This window comes from Budorcas taxicolor, chromosome 6 (assembly GCF_023091745.1).
Source record: "Budorcas taxicolor isolate Tak-1 chromosome 6, Takin1.1, whole genome shotgun sequence".
In the NCBI taxonomy this organism is placed as follows: Eukaryota; Metazoa; Chordata; class Mammalia; order Artiodactyla; family Bovidae; genus Budorcas; species Budorcas taxicolor.
The window spans coordinates 58,730,544-58,752,592 of NC_068915.1; the positions used below are offsets into that span (position 1 = coordinate 58,730,544).

General features: G+C 37.4%; 1 protein-coding gene across 1 annotated transcript in view; it reads left to right on the top strand.

Annotated features, from left to right (window-relative positions):
• Positions 1-363: 363 nt before the first annotated feature.
• The window catches only part of LOC128049504 (WD repeat-containing protein 19), a 169,530-nt gene continuing 147,844 nt past the window's right edge, over positions 364-22,049 (top strand). The window contains exons 1-3 of the mRNA XM_052641755.1: positions 364-385; positions 3,615-4,152; positions 20,412-20,594. Coding sequence (XP_052497715.1) covers positions 364-385; positions 3,615-4,152; positions 20,412-20,594 — 743 coding nt within the window. The remainder of the gene's footprint in view (positions 386-3,614; positions 4,153-20,411; positions 20,595-22,049) is intronic.

Consider the following 22,049-nt stretch of genomic DNA (forward strand, 5'->3'; position numbering starts at 1 on the left):
GAATAAATCCCATAGATAACAAAAGCCTCACAAGGATTTTTATTTCAAAATTATTTTAATAGCATAAAACAAGCATAAAATCAATCTGCATGCCCACTAACAAGGAAATAGTTTAATTAATTGCATTTTACAGTTATGAAATATTATGCAACTCTTAAAAAGATCTTTATTAATTTATATTTCCATGTATATAATTTTAGTGAGAAAAGCAAAATGCCAAAAATATGTACAATATAATCTCTTTTATAAAACAAAATAATAAAAACTATATATGTGTATGTAAGTTTGGGTATGAATTTTATAAACATGGAGAAAGATGTGAAAGGCTATACACCAAGCTGTCAACATTGATTACCAGGAAGAATGAGTGGTGAAGATGGACAAAGTAAGTGTCTCTGTGAAGAAAAGCATGCAGTGTGAGCCTGCTGATGTAGAAGGATGGGGCAGGGTGTTGTATATACATGCACATGTACGTATGTATGCAGCTAAACCCATGATTATCACAGCAGTGGTTAGAAACTGCTGCTTCTCCTTTGCCAACCGAAGATCCTGCTGTTGCTGGTGCTGCTGCTAAGTCACTTCAGTCGTGTCCGACTCTGTGCGACCCCATAGACAGCAGCCCACCAGGCTTCCCCGTCCCTGGGATTCTCCAGGCAAGAACACTGGAGTGGGTTGCCATTTCCTTCTCCAATGCATGAAAGTGAAAAGTGAAAGTGAAGTTGCTCAGTCATGTCCGACTCTTCGCGACCCCATAGACTGCAGCCCACCAGGCTCCTCTGTCCATGGGAGTTTCCAGGCAAGAGTACTGGAGTGGGCTGCCATTGCCTTCTCCAACCGAAGATCCTAGTTTCCCTTTAATCCGAAAGCCTGTTTCAGGGGCTTAATCTCGCACCTGCATCTCTAGCCTACTCAGAAGAGCTTCTCTACTTAAGAGGTATTTATTTAATGCATTTCTCAATCCCTCTGTGAAAAGGGTCTTTGGCCCCTCTTGGGACTAGAGGCATGGTTCAGCATTTTAACATTCATATCTTTGGATTTCTTCTCTATCACATACTGAGAAATATCTGGTACCTCAGTGGCCTTTAAAGTCCATTCTTGTGTTGAGGCTTCAACCAGTCAACCAAACAGCAAAACAATTAAAATTAGTTATTGGAGCTGGCACATTGTAAATGGACTCTCTGGTAAGTGTTCTCATATTGACAGATTGAATCCAATTTAAAATTTTATTTACATGTTATATTTATTAAGATAAATTCTGTACTTTTAATGTTCATTTAATTATTTTCTCTGCCACAATGAAAATAGCCCTCTTAAAGATCTTTGTTATTTATCTTTCCACAACTTGTGGTGCCTTAAACATATAAATGCTTGGTAAATATTATACTTATTTGCGTGAAGACAGTGATGGTAAGATCATCATGAACTGCTGCAGTGGCCTTTCTTCATTGTGGGTCTGTGCCAGTGGCGTTTCTTCATTGTGTGGGTCTGTACTTGCAGATATTTACCATCTCTGGCCTCTGCCCACTCAGTGCCCTCTTTTGTCATTCCAACAACTAAAAATCCACGCCCCCTACTTTCAGGGTGTGGGAGCAGAGGGGTTGGTGCTACTCTTGTTGAGAACCATAAGGCTAGCGTAATTGGAGAAGCCTTTCTAAGGGGCAGCAGTGCCAGTGATAAACCTTGAAGGATGAGTGAATTTCCAAAACTAGAGAAATTGGGAGACAAACGGCATGTGGAAGAGGAAGCACCATAATGTAGCCTTTGAAGTGGTGTATCCATGTTGGAAAATAGAAACAAAGTTGGATATGTAGAGTGCAGTTAGAAGGTTGTGGATAGGAAGAGTCTGGCAGAGGTGAAGAAGAGGGAAAAGTATCATTTCATACTGTAATGCATGCTGCGTACTACTGCCAAATTAGCTTTCTAAAAGCATTGCCCTATTCAGCAGTCCACTTAAGACTGCCTGCTAGCCTTTACACTTTGGCTCTGTGCTCAGGACATTTTATGTCATCTTATGCATGCAACTTTGTCTCTTAGTACTCCTTAAAATTAATTAGGAATGCCTGGTTGGCTGATCAGACTGATAGCTCCCCCTCTTTCTTTGTCAGTATGCTCACTTAATGCTTTTATTGATACATTTCTTCCTTGATAAAACCTTTCATCATTCTGCCTATGCAACTTCTTCCCATTCTTAGAAGCCTTCTCCCTAATCAAACTGACCCATAGCACTCCACACCATGCTGGTATCTCCTTTCTCTTTCTCACAGTATTTATGGTTTGTTGTACAATGTTTGGCACAGAATTGTATATGGCTTTTCATGCCTCTCATTCTTATGTCTCTGAATAACTTTTATTCTCCTAAAGAGCTGTGTAAAGTTAAGGTATATGCCTCACAATATTTTGTAAGCCTTCAAAGCAGCTTTTTTTTTTGGGGGGGGGGGTCATTCGAAAGATATTGGGCACCCTGAAAGCTCAAATTCTGTATTTGTACATTTGTAGGTAACAAAATGTTAATACTGCAGCATTATAGTGTTTCTTATATTTAAGTTGTCATTTTTTGTTTCAGTAACTCAGTTTAATTATTTTTGAGCTTAAGAACAAAGATGTGTATCGGTGTCCCCCACAATGCTTGGTAGAGTGTCTTGCTCACAGTTAACATTCATTATTTTAAAATATGATTGTATTTGATAGATTTTTATTTGCTTTATCAATGTGCCTTAGCTATAACCATGTTCAGACCATTTGTTTTGTCAGCAACAGAGGGTACCGTTAGGGTATTTGTACACCCAAGAAAGCATCCTATCCCAGTCCTAGGTATCTTTCTTGAGCCACATTTTCCTTTTGCCAAGTAGTGTCATAGAAATTTGTCTACTGTACTAAATCAGAATGGCTCAGTCATAATTATAAAGCCATACTGACTTCAGGTTATTTATTTAAAAAAGAGTAAGTACTGTCGTATTTTGATCCTTTGTAGTTTCCAAACTTTTTCTCTCTCTTTAGTCTTCTCAATATTCTTTGCTCAAATGAAGTCCTACCGAGTATCGTACTATATTAATGAAGCACCCTCCTTTCCTTAAGGGAGAAAACAGAAGAGGAGAGCAGTAAACGGGAGCCCCACCTTTGTATTTCTCCTCCTTTCTCACCCCCATCCAGAGTACAGCTTCAACATCACCGTAACTCATCTGATTTAAAAATGCTTTCTAAAACAGTGATTGTGAAATTCATTTAGGAACTTAGTATAAAGATAGAAATATTTAGTTTTACAGTGATTTTTAAGTACAAAGGAAAATGCTGTGGAATACATTTCTTGTTTCAGCAATAAAAGAGTTAATGTACTAAGCAGCAGAGACAGACACTGCAACGGGATAGTGCTTTCTGTCTCTGTCATTTGTGGTTTAAGAAAAGGGGGTGGTGTTCTGCATTTAAAAGGACTTTAATGAATGCTGTCAGTGTTTGTGAGAGCTAATGGTCAGTAAGGGAAAGGAGAGCAGGGGAAAGTCTAGCTGCTTCAGGATAGGTGGATGAGAGTTTGCTCTGATTGAACGGAATGTTCCACCGTGTTTCCTCTTTTTTTCATTGTCCTTTGTTCTTTATAATCTGATATATTTGTATAAAAGTAAATGTAGATATATATGTGAATGTGATTTATTTTCCTTTCAATTTGTTTATTGTGTACAGCAGGGCATATACTTCTCTTGTCTTGGTTGGATGCACAAATCTGTGTGCAGTGCTTTTTGCCCGTTGCCTAGACGATCACTTGGTTTCTCTGAGGATGTCTGGTTCTCGTAAAGAGTTTGATGTGAAGCAGATTTTGAAAATCAGATGGAGGTGGTTTAGCCATCAAGCATCATCTCCTAATTCTACAGTTGACAGCCAGCAGGGAGAATTTTGGAATCGAGGACAGACTGGAGCGAACGGTGGGAGAAAGTTTTTAGATTCATGTAGCCTGCAATTGCCTTTGGCTTCAATTGGTTACCGAAGGTCCAGCCAACTGGATTTTCAGAATTCACCTTCTTGGCCAATGGCATCCACCTCTGAAGTCCCTGCATTTGAGTTTACAGCAGAAGATTGTGGCGGTGCACATTGGCTGGATGGACCAGAAGTGGGTGATGGCACTAGCGAAGAAGAAAATGAATCTGATTCCAGTTCGTGCAGGTCGATTATTTTTTTTACTGTTAGAAATGGGGTGTGGGGGGATATTCTCTAGACTGTTTAAAATAATTTAGTATTATTGTTTAAAATCTATGATTATACATATATATGCCTCTACATAAATACACATATATATTGATATGTATATGTGGTACTTTTACTGGGGTTTTTAAAATGTTCTAATACTGATTTTAATTCTGGAAAATTATAAAGACAACAAATAGCTTTCATTTTGAAATATCTTGTGTTCCATATATAGATCTGGCTCTGCCTTGAAAATAATATATGGTAGCAGTTTAGTGCATCATGCCTTGTAGTTTGCTTCATTCATGTACCTTCTATAGTCTTATAGCAAAACTATAGGAGACATTTCTGTAGTACAGAAAATTTTATGACATTTCAGTTTGCAATGGATTATAGTCATTTTTTTATTTTAGTGAAAGTGAAAGGTTTTACCAGGAGATGCACATGGTAGTTGCCAGTAATTTTTATTTACACCATTGTGGTTGTCAGTAATATTTTTCTTATGGTTATTTCTCTTTGTCCTATGTTGCAGCCCTCTTGACTGATACAGAGAATACAGTAGCACATCTCTTTCTAAGATGACAGCTACTAATTCCTGTTAGCTTCACTTCACTGGAAATTGTGCTATTTAGGGAAATGAAGGACATTCCTTCAGGAAAGTATAAGGGAACATAGAGGAGCTAGATGTGGTCAGCTCGTAAAAAGGGGGCAAAAAGAAGGGGAAATGAGTTTGAAAATTAAAAATTGGTTAAATTCATATGACTTTATCCATTTTCACCCATGGAGCCAGGCTTTACTTTTGAAATGAATTTTCTTCTTAATCAGTTTAAACTACTATCACATCTTAAGAAATAAGTTAGAGCCTGAAAGTCACCCTTCTGATTCATCTTCACTCAAAAATATTTAAAGGCTTATTTTTCTAGATTAATTACTGGATCCTTTTTCTTTTAAAATTTCTCTGCAGGTTTTGATAACACTTGTAATTTGTATGTTGGTTATTATTAATATAGGCATCATAAGAGATGGAGACAAAATGAGTTCATATATTCAAGCATCTCTTACTTGGGAATATTTACCACCTTCTCTTCTAATCTTCAGAATGTGGAATTCTGAACTGTGGTGTTGGAATAGTAACAAAAATAGACCAGTCATCTATGCTCATTTGTGTAATGGAGAGAGGGGAATATCTTTACATAGGTAACTAGTATATTTAATTTTAAAAAAATTAATTAGTTCATGATTTAGCATTATATTAAGAGACTAGAAGCCACTGATAATTTTCATATGGAGATCATTTGAATTAATATGGTTTCATTGTTTTGTGTTGTCTTTGGATACTTGTTGCCATAAAAGGAGTGATTTATTTAGTAAAAGGTTCAGGGTTTACCATTTTTGTGAGAAACCAAAGAGTAATCAATCATCTTTGCATTTGAAAGTCAATATAATGTATCAAAAATATTTTAACAAAATTAGAGGAAAAAAAGGGTTCATTCATTTACCAGCATAAGTTATAAAAATCTTAACATGTGTCTGCTACTTGGAGAGATTATACATATGTGAGGGAGTATAAAATTTATATACATGTATATAATCTTACATTACACACACCTGGGTCACTGTAATTTACTTCCTTACAGGAAAGGTAGTTTGCAAAGCTAATGATTACCGAAATTAAGTTACTCTGTTCTTTAGTATCCACATTAAAATGTCATCTTGATGGGATAGTCATTATGACAGAAAAAGATTGCTTTTATTTTTGGACTGAGATTGCTGTGTGCATAGTTGAAGAATATATAATTGATGTTTTTATTTGTAGGAGTTATAAAAATCAGAAAATTATATTTTCTAAAATTTAAAATGAATGTAGCTGTTTTTTTAAAAAAATGCTAATAGAGAAGATTAAGAAAATAAATAGTAAGGGAATAAACAGTTCACATCTGCAGTGACCAAACTCTTTCTAAAATACTATTTCAAAAATAAAATGTACTTAAAGAAAATGTCTTCGATTTTTAGATTTGAGAGGAAATGTGTCAAAGAAATTTAATATTCTTGGTGGCTTAAAATTTCTATCCCAACATCTTACTGCAAAAAAAGTGAAAATCATTTTAGACTTTAGAAATGTCATTTGTGTGTGTACTTTTACTTTTCCATTTTTTTTTTCCAGATTAGATGTATCAGTTTTCATACCCTTCTTCAATCCTCCAGCTCTAAGTCTTTGATCTTCATCATGAGGATACATTTATTTGCCTCCAGCTTTTTGATTAAGTGAGCAATCTCTCTAGGTGGTTGCCCTTCTACTGTAAATAAATCAAAAACTATCACTGTTAATGTCAAAGAAAGCTACACTGACATTCATCAAATTTTGTATATAACTTGAATATAGTTTTTTTCCTTATATACTATCTGCAATAAAATATATAGCAAACATTTTATTTCAGTATACCATAGACTGACATGACATGATGGGGGAATTCATATGATATATGTTTCATCAGTTGTATTCAAACCTGCCTGACTCTTCAATTTATGGTAATTTCTGCTGTCTCACATCTAAGTGATTTAAAAGTTTCTTATCTTTTAACTTTGACTTGTGTCTGTAGCTTAGCCACTTTTTCTCCAATGTCGTTACTTTGTTATTAAAATACAAACTTTGATTTTTACACCTTGAGGAATTTTAGGCCCTGAGTAACAGAATTGTGACCTTTCGTGTGAGCAGTAGGTTTCTATGACTGTAACTCAAGATGAATTTTCACCAGGGCCAGTCAGGTTTACATGATTAACTCATCTTGGGACCATAACATAAACACAGTTTACACTGTTGATTGGCCAACTTTGAAATTATGGTATTTTTACATAGTGAAGAAATTTTCATTATTTCAACCTTGTTTATAAAGTTAAACATTTTTTATTTCAGATTATTTTTTAATTTATTTAAAATAGTAGTATTTAAAATACTACTGTATTTTATAAATATCCCAATAAAGTAATAGCTAATACTGGCTGGGTATTTAATGTCTGTGAGACACTGTTCTAAGCATTTTAGTACTGTATTACATCATTTAGTCTTCACAGACTTCTGGGTTTGATTGTCACTATTGTCCTTCTAACTGTAGAGATGAGGCCAGTGAGGCACAGAAAGGTTAAGTAACTTGCTCAAAAATAGTAAGTAAAATGAAGCTGCATTTTTAAAAAACTAAAGTTTATATTTTTATAATACTTTCAGATTTACAGGAAAATTACAGAGATAATGTAGTGAGTTCCTATATATCCCACACCCAGTTTTCCCTATTATTTCCCTAACAGTTATTAACATGTTAGAACATGGTGTATCCATTACTGTGAACCAATATGATACATTGTTATTAACTAAAGACCATACTTGATTCAGATTCCCTTAATGTCTAAATACCTAAAGTTCTTTTTCTGTTACAGGATCCCACCTAGGATACTGATTACATTTAATCATCATATATCCTTAGGCTCCTCTAGGCTGTGACAGTTTCTCAGACTTCCCTTGTTTTTGATGACCCTGGCAGTTTGGGGAGTAGTGGTTAGGTATTTTGCAGAATGTCTTACTCAGTTGGAATTTGTCTGATACTTTTCTCATGGTTAAACTGGGGTTATAAGTTTTAGGGAGGAAGACCACAAAGGTAAAGTGCTATTTTCATCACACCCAAATCAATGATAAATATCAGTCTGACTTACCATTATTAATATTGACCTTGGTCTCTTGGAAATAGCTGCATTTTGAACCCAAACCATTAACATGTAAATTTCATGGACAAATACCAGTAGACAGTTCTGTGTGACTTTTCATTTAATCACTGAGTTCGCTTTGGATTAACATAATAGTTACTGATTCATTCTAACCAGTTTTACCTTCTCTCCTCAACTAATTTTCTCAGCGTGGTTCTTGAAACAAGCCACCTCTGACTGACTGACAGGTATAATCTCTTGACAGCCATTTACCCACAGTCATCCGATCCACTGTATTCATTCCTTGCTATTCTGTTTCAGCAGATATCCTTGAACTCTTCTGTTCCTGGTCTGTTGATTTGCCTTTCTTTGATTCATCCTGAAGACATTTAGGCCCTTCTCTCCCAGCAAGGGGTTATCTTCATAATATAGCATTTCTCAAGTGCTGTCCCTTTTTTCTTGACCCTTTTTTTTCTCATTAGATGAAGCATTCTTTATTTAATAGAAGTCTAGATTAGGACAGATCTTAATAGGAGCATAAATTTTAAACCCAAGAATTTATGTAGAATTAATTGAAAGTAATTAGCAGTGTCTCTTTCTGTTGTTGACCCTTTTTAATATTATGTTTTTATGTCAAACATCTTCTTTGAACCAGTCTATTAATTCTGATTCATTTTAAAATTAAAATCTTATACATCTCCACATGAAAAAAACCTTTACTTCTAGAGATGGCAAAGAAGCTCTACTATATTGTACCTATATCAAGAAAGGATGTATTGTAATGTCCTCCTCACACATAAGCCCAAGTCATATCATGGATACCCTTGACATAAGCTATAGAACCTTTCCCCAGAAAACCCTCTGTATGTGTGTGTCTATATGTGCATGTATGTACACACACATATGTTAAATTTATTTCATACAGGGTTCAGTTCAGTCACTTAGTCGTGTGCAACTGTTTGCGACCCCGTGAAGTGCAGCATGCCAGGCCTCCCTGGACATCACCAACTCCTGGAGTTTACCCAAACTCATCTCCATTGAGTTGGTGATGCCATCCAACCATCTCATTCTCTGTCGTCCCCTTCTCCTCCTGCCCTCAATCTTTTCCAGCATCAGGGTCTTTTCAAATGAGTCAGGTCTTCGCATGAGGTGGCCAAAGTATTGGAGTTTCAGCTTCAACATCAGTCCTTCCAATGAACACCCAGGACTGATTTCCTTTAGAATGGAGAGGTTAGATCTCCTTGCAGTCCAAGGGGCTCTCAAGAGTCTTCTCCAACACCACAGTTCAAAAGCATCAATTCTTTGGTGCTCAGCTTTCTTTATAGTCCAACTCACATCCATACATGACCACTGGAAAAACCATAGCCTTGACTAAACAGACCTTTGTTGGCAAAGTAATGTCTCTGCTTCATAAATCCCCTAAAGTCTATCTTTACATTGTATTAATCAGTGTTCTTAATTTTAAGCACCTGAAACTGACTGGCTGGTTTAAACAGAATAGAAATTTATTGGAATCATTAGTTCCCAAAAAGAATTAGCTTAGCAAAACGGCTGATGGGTTCTAGAGTTGCACAACTGACCTTTATAAGTCCGAATTTTTAAGGCAGAGGAAACTTTTATGACACTTAACTGCTTCTATGTTCATCCATTTGTAACTAGACAATGAAGTTTTACATTTTTAGAATTAGATAAATTAGGCATGAAAAACAGTGATACAGACATACACACAATCACTCGATATGCACAAAGCCATGTAATTTGTCCATTTAACTTTAGGGAGTATGTTAGTAGAGAATAGGCCAAGATGATAAGAGATTCAGAAATATAGTGTCTCAAATAAAATAGAAGTTTATTTCTCTGTCATCTCACAAATGGACAAATGGCTCAGGGCAGACAGGTAGCTCTGCTACCCAAGTTCCCTCAGAGACCTAGGTTCCTTCCATACTCTTTCTCCATCCCATAGGGCGTTATTCTTTCTTTATGGTCAAAGCTTCCTAAGCTCCCCCTCCGCATTCCAGCCTGTGGGATAGAGCAAGGAAAGAGCAAGGAGGACATTAAGCTATTAACACAAGTTACAGATATCAGTTCTGCGCATGTGCCATTGTTGAAAACCTAGTCACATGGCCACAGTGAGTAGCAAAGGAAGTTCAGATGTGGTATCTGCCTGGGTAGCCATGTGTCCAGGTAAAACTCACTACTGTGGTGGATGTGAAGAATGATTTGGGGGTTATGATCAACAGGGTGCAAGAGGTGAAGACAGCTGGATAGCTGTCTCTTCAGAATCCTTTTGATCTAATTTTTGATGAGTTTTTTTCAATATTGTGTACTATTTTTTTTACCATTAGACATTAGCAAATAGAGATAAGCAGAAATTAAAAAAATCACTAATTACCCTACCACCTTGAAATAATAACTATTAACAATTTGAGGAAGTGTTCATCCAGTACATTTTATACTAGTATAGAATAAAAATATGTTTTTAGAATAAAAACTGAATTTCATTGTGCATACTGTTTTGCAGCATTTTTGCCTTGACGTATTCCTTTCCCTATTTGGAACCAGTCTGTTGTTCCATGTCCAGGTCTAACTGTTGCTTCCTGACCTGCACACAGATTTCTCAGGAGGCAGGTCAGGTGGTCTGGTATTCCCATCTCTTCAAGAATTTTCCACAGCTTGTTGTGATCCACACAGTCAAAGGCTTTGAAATAGTCAATAAAGCAGAAGTAACATGTTTTTCTGGAACTCTCTTGCTTTTTCAATGATCCAACAGATGTTGGCAATTTGATCTCTGGTTCCTCTGCCTTTTCTAAAACCAGCTTGAACATCTGGAAGTTCACGGTTCACATACTGTTGAAGCCTGGCTTGGATAATTTTAAGCATTACTTTGCTAGTGTGTGAGAAAAGTGCAATTGTGTGGTAGTTTGAGCATTCTTTGGCATTGCCTTTCTTTGGGATTGGGATGAAAACTGACCTTTTCCAGTCCTGTGGCTCCTGCTGAGTTTTCCAAATTTGCTGGCATACTGAGTGCAGCACTTTCACAGCATCATCTTTTAGGATTTGAAATAGCTCTACTGGAATTCCATCACCTCCATTAGCTTTGTTTGTAGTGATGCTTCCTAAGGCCCGCTTGACTTCACATTCCAGGATGTCTGGCTCTAGGTGAGTGATCACACCATTGTGATTATCTGGGTCATGAACATCTTTTTTGTACAGTTCTTCTGTGTATTCTTGACATCTCTTCTTAGTATCTTCTGCTTCTGTTAGGTTCATACCATTTCTGTCCTTTATTGTGCTCATCTTTGCATGAAATATTCCCTTGATATCTCTAATTTTCTTGAAGAGATCTCTAGTCTTTCCCATTCTATTGTTTTCCTCTATTTCTTTGCACTGATCATTAATGGGTATATCTTTCCTTTTCTCTTTTGCTTTTCGGTTCTCTTCTTTTCACAGCTACTTGTAAGACCTCCTCAGAGAACCATTTTGCTTTTTTGCATTTCTTTGTCTTGGGGATGGTCTTGATCCCTGTGTCCTGTACAATGTCACGAAACTGAAACTCCGTCCATAGTTCTTCAGGCACTCTGTCTTATCAGATCTAATCCCTTGAATCTATTTCTCACTTCCACGGTATAATCATAAGGGATTTGATTAAGACCATACCTAATGGACTAGTGGTTTTCCCTACTTTCTTCTATTTAAGTCTGAATTTGGCAATAAGGAGTTCATGATCCAAGCCATGTCAGCTCCCGGTCTTGTTTTTGCTGACTATATCGAGCTTCTCCATGTTTGTCTGCAAAGAATGTAATCAGTCTGATTTCGGTATTGACCATCTGGTGATGTCCATGTGTAGAGTCTTCTCGTGTTGTTGGGAGAGGGTGTTTGCTATGACCAGTGTGTTCTCTTGGCAAAACTCTATTAGCCTTTGCCCTGCTTCATTCTGTACTCCAAGGCCAAATTTGCCTGTCACTCCAGGTGTTTCTTGACTTCCTACTTTTGCATACCAGTCCCCTATAATGAAAAAGACATCTTTTTTGAGTGTTAGTTCTAGAAGGTCTCGTAGGTCTTCATAGAACTGTTCAACTTCAGCTTCTTCAGCGTTACTGGTTGGGACATAGACTTGGATTACTGTGATATTGAATGGTTTGCCTTGGAAATGAACAGAGATCATTCTGTTGTTTTTGAGATGGCATCCAAGTATGCATTCTGGACTCTCTTATTGACTATGATGGCTACTCCATTTCTTCTAAGATCATGGCATCTGGTCCCATCACTTCATGGCAAATAGATGGGGAAACAGTAACAGATTTTATTCTTGGGGCTCCCAAATCACTGCAGATGGTGACTGCAGCCATGAAATTTAAAAAACACTTTCCCTTTGGAAGAAAAGTTAGGACCAACCTAGACGGCATTTTAAAAAGCAGAGATATTATTTTGCCAACAAAGGTCTGTCTAGACAAAGCTATGGTTTTTTTTCAGTAGTCATGTATGGATGTGAGAGTTGGACTAGAAAGAGAGCTGAGTGCCAAAGAACTGATGCTTTTGAACTGTGGTGTTGGAAAAGACTCTTGAGAGTCCCTTGGACTTCAAGGAGATCCAGCCAGTCTATCCTAAAAGAGATCAGTCCTGGGTGTTTGGAAGGATTGATGTTGAAGCTGAAACTCCAATCCTTTGACCACCTGATCTGAAGAACTGACTCATTGGAAAAGACCCTGATGCTGGGAAAGATTGAAAGCAGGAGGAGAAGGGGATGATAGAGAATGAGTTGGTTGGATGGCATCACCGACTCAATGATCATGAGTTTGAGTAGGCTCTGGGAGTTGGTGATGGACAGGGAGGCCTGGTGTGCTGCACTTCATGGGGTCGCAAAGAGTCAGACATGACTGAGCTACTGAACTGAACTGAGCTGAAACATAAAATTAGGGGCTTTCCAGATGGCTCAGTGGTAAAGAATCCGCCTGCCAAGCTGGAGATGTGGGTTTGATCCATGGGTTGGAAAAATCCCTTGGAGAAGGAAATGGCAACGAACTCCAGTATTCTTGCCTGGGAAATCCCATGGGGTCACAAAGAGTCAAACACAACTTACCAACTAAACAACAACAAACATAAAAAGTAGGTCACAAAAGGCAGAAACCCAACTCAAACTGACAGGCAAAAACTAAAGAAGTAAATAAAAGCTCAACTTTAGATGTGATGAATTCAAATACTCAAATAATGCCAGAAATCCTTTTTTTCCTCCCTTTCTAGATTCTCTTTTCCTCTGTGATGGCATTTCCTTATGCAGGTTATCTGTGTGGTAGCAAAAATCCGCTAGCAGCTCCAAGCTTAAGTTTTATCAGCTTAGCCTCCTCCGTGGAAACTGACTCTCTCTGGCCTTGTTTGGCTCTCATATCCACCCAACTGATGGTGATTGCCAGAAGATATGACACTCCTATTGGCCAGGCCTTGGTCCCTTGCTCACCTCTGCTCAGTGGGAGGAGTCACCTCTGCCCAATCCCTGAGAGCTGAGGTAGGGAATGTGTGGTTTCCCAAAAGGAAGAAATGGATCTGTCACCATAAGAAAGAATCCTGGATAGGCAAAGGCAATGTCCAATAAAACAACCTGCTATAGCATTAAATGTTCTTCTGTATCTTTTTAAATGGCTGAATCATTCTATGCACAGACAAAACTTGTGGTTATTTAACCAATATTTTCTAATTGGAAACAACCTGTGATAATCCTCTCTCCCCTACACCCCCTAGCTAGATCTCTGCATACAGATGACTATTTCCTCTAGATAAAGCCCCAAGAGTGTGCACATTTTTGGGGATTTTTGATCTGTATTCTGAAAGTCATTTCAGGAACATCAAGTGTGTCCATACTCAGTCGCTTCAGTCACGTCAGACTCTTTGTGACCCCATGAACTGTAGCCCCACCAGGCTTCTCCATCCATGGGATTTTCAAGGCAAGAACACTGGAGTGGGTTGCCATGGTCTCATCCAGGGAATCTTCGCAACCCAAGGATCGAACCTGTGTCTTGTATGGCTCCCGAATTGCAGGTGGATTCTTTACCCACTGAAACACCTGGCAAGCCCTTCAGGGGTGTTAACTATTTTAATTCTCAGCAGCCTTGCAAGAGGGTGCCCGCTGGCTCTTCTCCTTCACACTGATTATTGTTTTAGAAATTTTGATTCTTATGTAAACAACATTTAACTCTTCCCTACAGATATTCTGGCCACAGGACCAGCAGCGAACGCCTTAAATTCAAAAATATTTCTCTTGAGAAGGGAAGAGGTGAAGGTCTTTTTCTTTGCCTCTTGTCATTTCTCTGTATGCACCTTGCCTTGTCCTCACCTTAAAAGAGATGACTCCAATTCCTCTTCCTCGTTACTCATCTAAACTCCAGGTTACTCATCTAAACTCTTAAGAGTTTCAGTAATCAGATCTCACCTGTTACTTGTTGCCTTTCCAGACACTAGCCCATGCTGATCTTTACTTTCTTTGTATTCTGATACCAGTTACATTCCAGTTGGGAATGTACAAGATGATTTGTTGGAGGAATGCTACAATATGGATAACTGGAATGTATTTATTTACATTTTTTCTTTTAAATCTCTTTTGTTTTATAATATAAATAATTGTATGATATATGTATATCTTTTATAAAGTCAAATGTCTATTGGGGCACATGCTTAAAAGTATACTGTAAAGGATATGCATAAAATTCTTTTAGAGACTGCTAGCCTATACTAAGCAATTTACATTCTTATTTTACATTTGTGACTTTGAATATGTGCAAAAGATGCCAAAAGATTCATTATACAGTCATTTGCACGTTGGCAAAGGCATGAATTCTGAATGCCAAAAGCTGAGGCAGGTGTCTAGGAATAAATCACTTACCTAGGGAGTGAGCCAGACAGACCATGAATAGAGTTTCAATGCAGCTTTGTTTTCTACTCAAAATCATATAGTGTATAATCCTTGGGAAGTGATTCTTAAAACTTCTTTTGAAAAAATTACTCCATTAAGAAAGCCTAATGCAAGTACTTCCCCCGTGGTCCACTGACAAAGACTCAGAGCTCTCAATGCAGGGGGCCCGGGTTCCATCCCTGGTCAGGGAACTAGATCCCACATGCCACAACTAAAATTCCTGCATGCTACAGCTAAGACCCAGCATAGCAAATAAATAAATACAAAAAAAAAGAAAGCCTAATGCAAGTTCTGGTGATGAAAGTGAAGAAATCTAAATAATTTGTAATAAAGAGGTAGTTTTGGCTGTAGTGCATACTGTGTGTGTGCACACATGTGAAATCTGAAGAATTGCAAGTGATTATTCTTGCTATTTACTTTTTTTCTACTTCATAAAACTCAGCTCCTCAAATTCCAAGTCCCTTCACTGAAAAAAAAAATCATATCTTCTTTGCATCCCCACAGTTTTAACAACTGGTGCAGTGCTTCATCTTACATAGTTGGTGACTTGATTTGTTTGATACTTGCCTCTTTTCTATGTTTAGGCATTTTTCTGACTTATAAATTGATTGCCTACTGCAGAGGAACAGTAAGCTAGAAATTAAATGTTTCCCTGTGACCTGGAAATATCCAGCAATATAGAGTTCATTATTCTATATTGAATGTCTGTTATAAAAGATTTGAATGATCTCGTGATGCAGTTCTTTGAAATAAGACTTACCATCTTAGTAACATCAAAGAAATAAAACTAAGCAGAAATGTTAGATATTTTCCTCTGTTACCATGCAGAGATAAAGTAGAACTCATAGACAGATGTGTTTTAAATGCTCCATAAATAGCCTATTCCCAGATGTTTATATTATGGGTTAGGATGTCTACTGGGCGGGTTAAGTCAGTTCAGTCACTCAACCGTGTCTGACTGCGACCCCATGTTCTGCAGCACGCCAGGCTTCCCTGTTCATCACCAACTCCCGGAGCCTACTCAAACTCCTGTCCATGGCATCAGTGATGCCATCCAATCATCTCATCTGTCCTCCCTTTTTCCTCCCGCGTTCAGTTTTTCCCAGCATTAGGGTCTTTTCCAGTGAGTCGGTTCTTCATATCAGGTGGCCAAAGTATTGGAGTTTCAGCTTCAGGATCAGCTTCAGCATTCCTTCCAATGAATATTCAGGACTGATTTCCTTTAGGATTGACTGGTTGGATCTCCTTGCAGTCCAAGGGACTCTCAAGAGTCTTCTCCAACATCACAGTTCAAAAGCATCAATTCTTCAGCACTCAGCTTTCTTTAAAGGTCATTTTAATCAGGAATTAGGAAATTTAGTTATAAAAATTAATAATGCTAGGGATCATTTTTTAGGAAGACAGCCAAAGGAACAACAATGTGTAAGACAAAAGACTGAGATTACAGGTCTTTCCATTGGTCTTTGAAAAGCGAGGCTCTACTATAGGAGTTGATTTACCTTGAGTGTATATTTATTCTATGCTAGGGCTATGCATTCATTACTTCATTTAATAGTCTTCCCATGAAAGATCCTCTAAAATAAAGTATTATGTATTACTTATCTGTATTGCTGTTGGAAGTAAAACTTAGAGAGGTTAAATACTTGTCCAGATACGTGGTGACAGAGTCAAATCAGCACTATGCAATAGAAAGCAATTTCTGCAATGACAGAAACGTTCTGTATCTGCACTGTCCAATCTGGCAGCCACTAGCCCCATGAGGCTATTTGAGCATTTGAAATATGATTGGTTCAACTAAATAAGTGAATTTTTATTTTAATTAAAATAGCCACATGGGGCTAGTAGCTACTGTATTGGATAGCACAGCTCTAGAACCTTCCTAAAATACTCTTAATCATACACCATACCTCTCCAGTTCACACCTTGAAACCAAAGCACATAATAGGAAAAAAAATGGTAATAGTAACAATACTGACACTATATAAACTACACAGACCCACACTATTAAAAACATTTGATTAGCCAGAGATAGAGATGTTATCTCTACACATAGAAACTTGAGACTCCTTTTCTCTTATACCTAGCTAAGGGGCAGTAACACAGTAGTAGACTTTTGTCTAAGATCTTTAATTCTAGTGTAGTCTTCTAGTTAAATTATCCTCATTCATTTTGTTCTATCATTCTCCCTTCAAACCTTTAGTCTTTGCACTCACTGATGCTTCGGGCAGAGGTTAGCAAAAATTTCCATTCCTTTGTGAGTGGTTTGACCAACATTCTGAATGCCTTCAGGTCCTGGCTTTGTATCCAGCTGCCTATATGTCCTTTGTTGATCTCTTTGTGCTGTTCTGGGCCTCAAAATGTTCTCATCTGCAGAGTAAGGGGGTTGAATTAAATGACCGCATAGGTTCTTTCTGGATACAAAGATTCTGTATATAATGGTTCTAATGGCTAGGGTTCTATAGTTGTATGGATATGCAGTAAATTCTTTTTTAAGTAAATTCTTAGATTATTAACATTGTATGTACAAGACCCCAAATTTCCTCGAACAAGAAATGTTGGAAAGCTGTGCAGGTTTTCACGTGTGATTAGCTCTGTTCCTACCTCTTTCTTGTTCCTTTTGTGAATGGATGGCTTCAGTCTTCCACAGACACAAATCAGAAGCCTGTACTTCTTTTGATCCTTCATCTGAAGCTGTGGGAATGATTGCTATACCCAGAAATCTCTGAATTAATTGTCGCATTGAAATAACATGTTCAACACATCATTGAAATGGCATGTTTAACACATGATAGCAAATGAAGACTTGAAAGCAAATTAAGTTAAAAATGTTTAGAAGCACAAATAGTTTTTTGTTAATGTGTATGTATTTAAACAATTTTAATGTTTTACCATTATGTTCATTTTGAAAATAACAAGTATTCTATTAAGTTCTACTAGTTCATTTAAAATATTCAAAGAAATTCAGTTTACATGTTTGAAGTATCTATTACATATATCAGTGTTTTTGAATCTGTACATTCATCACATGCTGACTTGTATAATGTATGCATCTCTTCTCTGAAGTCTATTGGTGGCCTTTAATCCACGATGTGTTAGGATCACCTGTAAGGCTTTGAAAAATACAATGTTCAGGTCTCACTTCAGACCTGCTGAATCAATCGTAAGGAATGAGACCTTGAGCACAGAAACTGAAATGCTTTCCAGGTTATCCTGATTCATGTCTCAGACTGAAGAACTAAACACCTTGAAAGTTCTTGACAAGAAAAGAGATGGTCCCTTTATTAATTGGACTTATACCAACATCAAAGCTAGCCTGTAATAACTTAGTGATGTTAGTATTATAATGGAGAAGGCAATGGCACCCCACTCCACTACTCTTGCCTGGAAAATCCCATGGACAGAGGAGCCTGGTGGGCTGCAGTCCATGGGGTCGCTAAGAGTCGGACACAACTGAGCAACTTCACTTTCACTTTTCACTTTCATGCATTGGAGAAGGAAATGGCAACCCACTCCAGTGTTCTTGCCTGGAGAATCCCAGGGACAGGGGAGCCTGGTGGGCTGCCGTCTAGGGGGTCACACAGAGTCGGACACGACTGAAGCGACTTAGCAGCAGCAGTATTATAAAGTTTTGTTGTTCTTTCAGAATTAAACATTAATGTGTGTTTTGATGATGGCAATTCATCACTCAAAAAACACCCAGCTAATTCATTGTCCAGTCATTACTGAGAATTTATTATAAAGTATGAGAAATGTGATGCAAAATATAGGAGCACCCCCCAACTTTACTTCATGTGTTCTTATTCTTGAAAGAATTTGGGCTTATAAAATCAGATATTCAGAGACTTCCCTGGCAGTCCAGTGGTTAAGATTCCACACTTCCACTGCAGGGGATCAGAACTAAGACCCCGCATGCCATGCTGTGCTGTCACACATACACACACACAATTAGGTATTCTAATCTTCCCTCATCCTTAGATCACTAGTCCTCATAATCATTTGTCAGTATTTTGACAATAGAAAACTACATTTTATTTAGAAATGCTTTAAATCTTCAAGTTGGTATTCATCAAAGTCAACTATTTGTTTTTGCTTATATTACATTTTACCCTAGATTTTAAAATAGTTTCTAATTCCCATTTATTTATATAGGCAACATACAGTTATGCAATACTCCATATGTTTTTATTCTAATGATCTTAAATGTAAAGTAGAGTATTGTATACTAGGGTTCCCAAGTCATTACACCGATAATATCCATAATGTGCAATAAATACTTTCTAGATAATCTGTATTTTGCTTCTATTATCATTATTCACAGCTACCGTCTAAGAACCTTTAGGTAGAGAGACTTATTATTCATGGCCCTGCTAACTTTCAAAACTGATACATCTGAATCAACATGAGAATTCTTATGAGTAGAATCTGTATATATAATCCTTGTTATAAACACTTGTGTGTATTTTGCCTCTTCCTCCATTTAAGTCCTCGGTCCTCATGGTTAGAGAAAGAAAGAATGGGAGATACACACCTGCTCTTGGCCACTTTAGCTGGGAGGTGACACAGTTCATTTCCACTATAAGACCACACCCATCTGCAAAAATGGCTGGGAAACGCAGTCTAGCTATATTCTCAGGAGAAAAAGGGTTTTGGTGAACACACAGATTTCTCTGCAACGGCCCTATTTCTGCCATGATCAAACTCTCTGACTTTTGGCAAAGCAGTTAATCTCCTTGGCTTCAATTCCCCTTATTATAAAAGAGTCAAAGACTTTGATAAGGTTATTAGATATTTATATTAAGAAAGTTCTCAAGATATAGCGAGGCTTGATTCAACAGCGCATTTATCAGAATCATAATATCCTTAAAAGTAGATCTTATGAGAAATGAGAACTAAGTTATGGCCCCGTTGGTGGTTTTGTGGTTACATAACCATGGGATGTTGATTACTTGATTCAGATAATCTTGGGGAAGGGATCTTAGGGGGAAGGAGGAAAGGGGTGGATTTAGGATTTCATTCTTAGTCTCAACCTTTTCACTTTTTCCATCAGGAAACCATAAAAATATTGAACTCATCGTACTCTTCACATAATTTGGAAATTTCAAATAATTTTTAGATACTATCTAAAATCAAATGAATTATTTACAATACTGTGTTTATGATCATATATTTTGTATTATAAACAGTTGTCTTAAAATGAACTGTGAAACATAACCCATTTTTAAATAAAGGATACCTTGGATTTATATCTGCAAAATAGTTTAATTGTTTTCCTGCCTTCGAAAAGTGATCTCCTCTACCCTTAAATATAATGTTGGAACTGTGGCTGTCAGTATGAATATAGTCTGGCACTTCTTCAGCAGAGATGTCATACTGACCAGAGAAGAGACCTCAAGGACAGTCAAAGAATATGTGTTATATAGCTGTTAGCTAGAAGGTACCACATTTACTCACAGTGTTTGTAAGAAACACAGATGATTTGATCTATCATTGATTTTAGAAGGCAAAAATGATAGATGATTGCACATTAATATTGACTGGTATTATTCTGTTACATTTGAAGGCTTTAAAAGGACTTAATAGGAAAGATATTTTTAATGTGTTCATAATGTTTCAAAACATGTGTTCTCTTTCTTTTCAGGACTTCCAATAGTAGTCAGACATTATCATCCTCCCATACTATGGAGCCATGTTCATCCGATGAATTTTTCCAAGCCCTTAATCATGCTGAACAAACATTCAAAAAGATGGAAAATTATTTGAGACACAAACAGTTATGTGATGTAATTTTAGTTGCTGGTGATCGCAGAATTCCAGCTCACAGGTAATTGTTTTCTAAATTCCTATATGTGTGAAATACTTCCTCGATCATTTAGTAATGTATGTTGAGGTAACTTGTTCTAATTGATTATTCAGTGGAGTGTTTTGGTAAAGGAGTATATTTCATGGACTTTCTGCAAAGAAAACAGCGCATATGAAATTATTACACACTGCGTGCTCAGTCGCTTTAGTTGTGTCTGACTCTTTGTGAGCACGCAGTGTGTAATAATTTGGCATAGTTTTCAGCTACTATTTAAGTCACACCCCACCTAATTTTATCTGTTGTGTAACTTTCGGTAAACTCAATGGAAATTAAAGTGGTGATTATTTAGAAACAAATTGGTAGAATGAAGTGGCAAAACTGTTGAGTTTTAAAATAGCCAACTCTATCCCACCTTCTTGGAGTAGGAAATGGCAACCCACTCCAGTATTGCCTGGAAATTCCATAGACAGAGGGTCCCGTCAGGCTACAGTCTTTGGGGCTGCAAAGGGTTGAACATGACTGAGCGACTGAGCACATCCCAACTTCTGTTTGCTGACCTCCAGAAAATATGAAAGGCAGTAGTGCTAGGGAATAAAAGCATTTAACAGTAATGAGGTGTTACTTTTTGTTGTAAGAAAAGGAAATGGAAACTGTTTAATAAAGAAAAATTTTTCTCCTAATAATTCCATATTTAATTGTTCAGTGTTAATCACCATTATGATCCCAGAGGCTTTTTTTTTTTAATACCTTTCAAAACTAATTAACACTGTGTCCCAAAAGTTTTGTTAAACCTTCTAAAGTGAAAGTAAAATTAGGAAGCATGGGCTTGGTCTTATAGTCTTTAATGCCTGAATCAGCATTCATTTATTGAGATGCCACTATATGTTGTGACCAAAAGTCCATGTTGTGAGTGTGGGTTTATTAGAGATATTTCAACCAGAATTTCTAGAGGCATTTCAAATTTCCTGTTTCCAAAACAGAACTCAATACCTTACCTGCAACACCTGTGTAAGACACCATCATCTCACTTAGATTACTCGTGCAAGAAACTCCTAACCCATCTCCCTGTTTTCACTCTTTTCCCTACATTCTGTTTTCTACACAGCTGCCTGAGTGACCCAGTAAAGTGGTACTCAGATGTGGTCGCTCCTCTGATCAAACTTTCTAATGCTTCCTCACGTTGCAGCGTGAAACCCCATGTCTTCCCCGTGGCTTCTGTGACCTAGCTTGCTGTTACTTCTTTATCATGCTGCCCACCATCTTACTCACTCTGCTTCAGCCGCTCTGACCCCCTCGTTGTTCCCTGCATGTGGTAGGGATGCCGCTTCTGCCTTTTGATGTTTGCCCTGGCTACTCTTCTGCCTGAATGCTGTTCCCAAACACCTGTATAACTAATTCCTGCACCTCCTTCAAATTTTATCTCAAGTGTCACCTTCCAGTGAGACCACCTATTTAAACCAACTCCCCATTTGCTCT